The following is a 6205-nucleotide window of genomic DNA, read 5'->3' as shown; positions in this document are numbered from 1 at the left end:
CCCATCCCCCCACCTGCCCACCCCAGCATGTGCACCCGCAGCCTGCTCACCACCCCCGTGGGCCTTTCCACACACCCCCACCTGTGCACCCGCAGCCTGCTCCTCACTGTTCCTGGCCCAGGTGTTTAGAAGAACCTCATTGGAGGTGAGCTGCAGACACTCTCAGCCCGACCCTGGGGCAGCACCCGACCCTGGGGCAGCACGCCAAAGTGCCCACCGGGTAGGACCTGCTCATGACAGGGTGGAGGCTGTACCCCACTCAGCGCCCATGGCATCATAGAACCTCACTGGTGGGTCTGGTCCCTTCCAGCCTTGCCGAGGGACACCCCCAGTGGGTGGCTCCAGCTCAAGCAGGGAGAGGCCTCGGGCCGGGCGCACAAGGGAGAGCCAGATGACCGTGGTGGTGACAGGGGGACGCTGCTGCAGAGGTAGGTTGTCCTCAGGCCGCAGGGGTGTCAGGGGCCCTGGGGTTGGAGCTGGGTTTACCCCACTAGGTTATGGGTCAGGGTGCTCACCAGAGGGCCAGAGGTTTGAACCCTGCCGCTGCTGCCTGAGCGCCAGGGGAGGCTGTCTGCTGCCTGGAAGGCTTACAGCTGTGGTTCCATGGGGCTGTCTGTGTGTCCTGCTGTGTCCACCTCTAGGAGTGGCATCAATGCACAGATTCTGACTGGGGGGTGGGGGGCAGCACCTTCACAGTGGCCGCCGCATGAAGTTGCTGGACTCTGTGGCTGCCAGACAGCAGGCGGGCCCTGGGCATCAGGTTCAGACTATACACCACTCCTCCCAACACCCCTCCACCCCCACTCAGACCGGAGACCCCTGCTCCTGCTCTGTGTCTGGAGGGACTGGCATGGTGGCCCCTCCGTGTCCTAGGAAGGCCACCTGGACATGCCTGGAGGGCAGCCCAGTGTCCCCGCCTGCCGAGGAAGGAGGCGTCCCCTTGGCGCGAGGGTAAAGTGCTGGGCTGACAGCCTTGGAGAAGAGGCCGGCTGGTGTCTGGGCCTCAGTCCAGTCTGGCACAGGGGCCCGGGCAGGGGGGCAGCCGACTTGACAGCTGCCGGCATGAATCTCAGGGTTATGGCACCCTGAGGACCTCAGCAGTGCCAACCCCCCAGGAGTGACTCGCCCAGTCGCCACGATGGGGGCGCCGTGCCCTCACCCCCCACCCCTTCCGACGTCTTACTGTCACTGAGGGCCGTGGCTGGGGGTTAAAGGCAACTGAGTCCACATTCTTCCCACTCTGCTGTCCTGTGGGGTTCCCTCAAATGGAGCTCCCTGGGGGTGCCTGCCAGGTACCCAGACGCCAGCAGGGTTCCCCCCGGCTAGGCAGTGTCTGAGCACAGCCAGTGACAGTCCCCTGGTCAGCCTCGCAAGGGGTGAGGGGTGTCAGGGTGCTGGCAGGGGCTGGCTCTCTCTCTGCACAGACAGAGTGCTGAGCCCTGAGCTGCCCCTGCCCCGGCCTGCAGCCCTCCCCAGGTGTTCTGGGCCCTGGTAGCCTGAGCCCTGGCTGACAGCTCCCTCAGCCCAAGCGCTGGGCAGCCTAGGGGGTGGGGGTCCACTTAGAGCCTCTAGTGTGAGGGCCTGCGTGACCCGGGTCATTATGCTGTCATGGGCCCTGGGATTCTCTCCCCCAGGGGTGGCCCAGCGGCAGGGCCCAAGACTGTGGCTGGCTCAGGCCCGTCTCCATGACGGTCCCAAGGGTGTGCAACCTGGGCCCGGGCTCCCACGCAGGTGGCACCCAGAGCGGGGCAGCAGCCGGTGGGCCTGAGCTGGCATGGGGGCTGGGCTGCGGAGCCCCGGGCTGCCATGAGACAGCAGCAGTGGAGCCCCTGGGCAGGGGTGGTGACCGAGGCACCTGGCTATGGGGAGGCTGCCCGCTGGCCCGGAGGACATGACACTGCCTTGCCCCAGAGGCGGAGCTGTGGGGGGACCTGCTGGCCGGAGGCCCAGCCCCAAGGCCCGGGTGTGTGCAAGTGGACTGAGGCAAGAGCCGTGGGCTGGCAGGGCAAGGCAGGGGCCAGGGGCCAGGGGCGAGGAGCCAGAGCCCGTGTCTGTCCCTCTGAGATGTGCCCTTGGGCCAGCGGCCTCAGTTTCCCCATTTGGAAAGTGGGGTAGTGGCAGGGCCACCTCAAGGGGGTGTGTTGAGGATTCAAGAGGACAGAGTCCAGAGGCCACCATGTGGGGGGACGGCTGAGGCTGTGACCCTCAGCCGAACTCATGTCTGTAAGGCTGTGAGCACACCCCATCCTGGGCAGGGGGCAGAGTGGGCCGGGGGCCACGGTGCCCATCAGGGAGCTCTCCCTGCAATGCCACACCTGACAGCTTGTCTGTCCCTCTCTCCCAAGGGAAGAAGCTTGCTGGCCCGCCGCATCCAGGGATGACCTCTGGGCGGCCACACGCCGGTCCAGACAGCCCCCCCAGCCAGGTAGCCCCAGGAGGGCACCCCGCCAGGCCCGGCCAGAGCCCAGCAGGTCCTTGGGTGTCCAGGGGCAAGCCTGCAGCTGCCCCGTGTGGTCCGAAGGTGAGGAGTCAGAGACCGGAGGGAATAGAAGCAGTTTGGTGTCCTCCGGCCGCCTGTCCGGCTCCTCAGGGGGCCACGACTATGCACCACCACCCCGGCTCTGGAAGGAGCGGCTCCCCCGGGGGCTAGGCGCCCAGCGGCAGCCCCAGGGCAGCGACCCCCGGCTGGAGCAGCTGCGGGACAAGATTCGGGCCCAGGCAGCCTGCCAGGTCAGCAGCGGCTCCCTGGGGACCTCGGCGCCCTCCAGCGCCTCACGCCTCTGCAAGGGGCCCAGGCCGGTGTCCCGAAAAAAGGTCCGCAAGGTGGCCCGAGTCCCTGCTGCCCGACCCAGCCCAGGTCAGTGACAGGGCCAGGGGATGAGGACTGGGCAGGTGGCCCTGGGGTGAGGGAGGTCAGTGCTCTGGGTGGACTGGGGGCTCAGGTCGATGGGGGTGGTGGTGGTGTACTTGCAGGATTTCAGGAAGAAATGAGGAGGTGGAGGAGCCAGGGGTTTAGGCTGGCATGGGACCAGGCAGATGGACAGCTCTCGGGCCCTCGGAGGCCTTGGTGTCCAGGTGGGAGGGAGGCCAAGCCAGGGGCCTCTTCTATGGACGACGTTGGCAGGTGGTTCTGACCTGTAGTCAACCTGGGGACAGCGAAGGAAGCCCAACCCTGCTCTGGCCACCCTCACACGGGACCTCGTATTTGAAAACCATCATCACAGCCACTGTGTTCGTGCCCCTCACTGAGGGCTGCCTCTTTCCCCGCTGGCTTTGCGTGCCAGGCTGTCCTGGGGTGGCCTCTGGGTGGGGGCGGTAAGCTAGAACAGGGCGCCACCAAGTGGACGCTCAGCAGAACAACAAGTGCATCCCGCGCCCTGGCTCCTGGGGCCAGCAGGGCCCTGGGAGGGACAGAGGTGAGTGTTGAGCCATAGGCTAGGGAGACGGGAGCAGTCATTGGATGAGATGCATGGTTGAACAGAGGCCAGGCCCTGTGTCCCTAGGATTTACAGTGAGGACAGACAGCCAGTGGGATAAAGCACACGCTGGGGCCCCCCAGGATGATCCCAGCCATTGCCCGGCCGTGCGCCCTCCTGGCTGTGCCCTGCATGCCTCTTCTTTCTGCTCCGGTGGGGCCCCGGGGTGGAGCCAGGTAGCAGGGTGCCCTTTCTGGCCTAGAAACAGAGCTGCCTTGTGACCCAACTTCGCGCCCTATGACCCCAAGGTGCCCCAGGCTGACCCCCACCCCACGCCACTGCCCATCTCTCCTTCCACCCCAGGGTCCGGTGTCCAGCACCCTGCGGAGAGCCCAGCAGAAGAGAAGGTGTCTTTCAGCCAAGGGTGTGAGTCTGCCAGATGCTGCCAGCACCAGGCCTCTGGTGAGTGGTGGCAGGCCCTCAGGGTGAGCCGTGCAGTGCTGCACCTCGCTCCCCTGTGGGGCCATGACCCCACTCACAGAGGAGGCTACTGAGGGTCAGAGAGGCCCCCAGCCAGCCTGGCTAACCCAGCTGGCCATTCTCAGGCTGTCCCCACCCTCGGCCCCCGGAAGGGTTCCAGGGCAGGGGCTGGGCAGGAGAAGAGAGGAGGTCTTCTTGAGTGGTTGTGAGTCAGGAGCAGGGATAGCCAGAGCTGGGGTGGACGCTGCAGCCGGCGTGGTCACAGGCAGTGAGCCAGAGTGTCCCATGGCTGCTGCGGGTGGTAGCTGAGCGCAGGTTCCAGACAGGTTCAGGATGGCCTGATAGATGGATCGCCAGGGCCCTGTCCTCAGCAGCTGGCCTTCCGGCCCAGGGTGGGGGTCAAATAACTTAGCAACTGGTTCGCTGCCCCCATGGCCATTTTAAGTGTGCCTATACACAGGAAAAGTAGTCTGTGATTCTATGCAGTTAAGACTTGAGTCTAGTGAATGAGGAACAGGATCAAAACGGGGAAGGGGGGCCATCTGGGATTGCCACCTGGTCACAGGGCCATCTTAACAACCGGTTTGCCACACTCGACAAAAAATTAGGTATCAGTTCTGCCAGACTGGTGCGAGCCAGCTGAATCCCACCCTGCTCAGGCCCCCCACCCATTCCATCCCCTCTGCTAGCATCCTGAATACTGTGGGCTGGGCCAGCACTACCATGGGGTCACAGCGGTGAGAGGCCAGGTCCTGGGGAGCCACTGGCTCCCCGACACCCTCATACAGTACAGCGCCTGCTGAGGGAGGCCCCAGGCCTGGCACCGCCACGCCACACAGGCCCGTGCCACGACTCACTGCGCGTCCCCACTTCGCTCCTCAAGCTTCGAGAGAAAAAGCCAAGAGGACCAGAAGTTGTTCTTGTCGGAGGCGTGAGAAGACAACCCCGGGAAGAGACCCCAAAGGCCAAGGTCAGAGCTGCTCCCCTCTGGCCACTAGGGGGCGGCAGGCGCAGGGCGACGCTCGGTGGACCGCTGCTCAGAGGAGGGGCAGTGTGGGAGCAGGGCGGCCCCAAGGCCCCATGAGCCACTTGGAATGCCACAGCTGGAGGAGCAGGGAGGCCTGGTGGCATGGTGGGCTATGGCATCGGGCTGCTACTCATAAGGTCAGCAGTTTGAGACCACGAGCCCCTCCATGGGAGAAAGATAAGGCTTTCTACGCCCATACAGCATGATAGCCTCAGAAACCCACAGGGGCAGTTGGACCCCATCGTACAGTATAGGGTCACTAAGAGTCCATGGCCGGTCGAGTGGGCTGAGGCCCAGAGGAAGCCCCTGCCCTTGGGCAGTTAGTTTGGTCTGTGCTTTGTGGAGGTGAAGTAGCAGGCACCTGACTTTTATCGAAATGTCCAGATATTCTGCTAAGTGACGGCCTGTGGTGGATCGGGGGTCACCAGGAGAGTTCCAGCTCAGAGGTCTGCTCCCCAGGAGCTGGGTGTGCGGTCTCGTTAGTTAGCAAGCACAGCCCCCACCACATGGCCTGGGCTGTTTGGGGCACCCTGGACTGAGTGGGGTGCAGTGTGTGTCAAGGTGTCAAGGCTGCTAACTGCAAGGGTCAGCAGTTTGAAACCACCAGCCGCCCCTCAAGAGAAAGATGAGGTTTTCTGCTCCTGTAACAACTTACGGCCTCAGAAGCCCACAGGGCAGTGCTACCCTGTCCTGGAGGGTCACTGTGAGTCGGAATCAACTCTGTGGAGCTGAGCTTGGTTTGGGTTCAGTGGCCTGTCTTACAGGAAGCTTCTGCCACTGGTCCGAGCAGCCTACCCCAGGGAAGGTGCGTGGGGGAACAGAGAGAGGCAGTTGGCAGAACGGGCATCCCTTCTAGAATATTCTGGGTGGTCAGGGGAGTGAGTGGCTGGGCCCAGTGCCTCCTGGGCAGGTGCCCAGCTCACTGAGTCAACTGTCCTGTCTCTCCTCCCAGCTGGGCCGCTCTGCTCCCATTTCACACGCAGGAACGGAGGTGACACTTGTACCTCTTCCCCCCCACCCCCACCCCGCTTCAAGGCCTAGGTGCTCAAGGTGACCTGTGACCAAGGCCAGCAGCTTGCAGGACAGCTCATGTTCTACACTGTACCTCAGTTTCCTTGGGAGCTCAGTCCAGGGGTGCCTTGATAGACAAAAGGTGCTGTGTTCTGTTTCTGTGAGGGAGAGCAATGGGCCCCAGCAGGACACATCTCCCCCCGCCCTCGGTCCACATCCACCCTCAGCAGTGAGATCCAAGAGCCGGCCAGCCGGCTTGGGGCAGAGCAGG

General features: G+C 64.0%; 1 protein-coding gene across 1 annotated transcript in view; it reads left to right on the top strand.

Moving 5' to 3' along the window:
* Positions 1-1685: 1685 nt before the first annotated feature.
* CCDC187 (coiled-coil domain containing 187) overlaps positions 1686-6205 on the top strand; it is a 39221-nt gene continuing 34701 nt past the window's right edge. The window contains exons 1-3 of the mRNA XM_045289352.1: positions 1686-1758; positions 1912-1963; positions 2346-2857. Of these exons, the coding sequence (XP_045145287.1) occupies positions 1686-1758; positions 1912-1963; positions 2346-2857 (637 nt within the window). The remainder of the gene's footprint in view (positions 1759-1911; positions 1964-2345; positions 2858-6205) is intronic.

Source organism: Echinops telfairi, unplaced genomic scaffold (assembly GCF_000313985.2).
Source record: "Echinops telfairi isolate 266 unplaced genomic scaffold, ASM31398v2 ScPeMD7_25;HRSCAF=90, whole genome shotgun sequence".
In the NCBI taxonomy this organism is placed as follows: Eukaryota; Metazoa; Chordata; class Mammalia; order Afrosoricida; family Tenrecidae; genus Echinops; species Echinops telfairi.
Note: the sequence above shows the minus strand (reverse complement) of the source record. Positions and strands in the feature narration are given on the sequence as shown.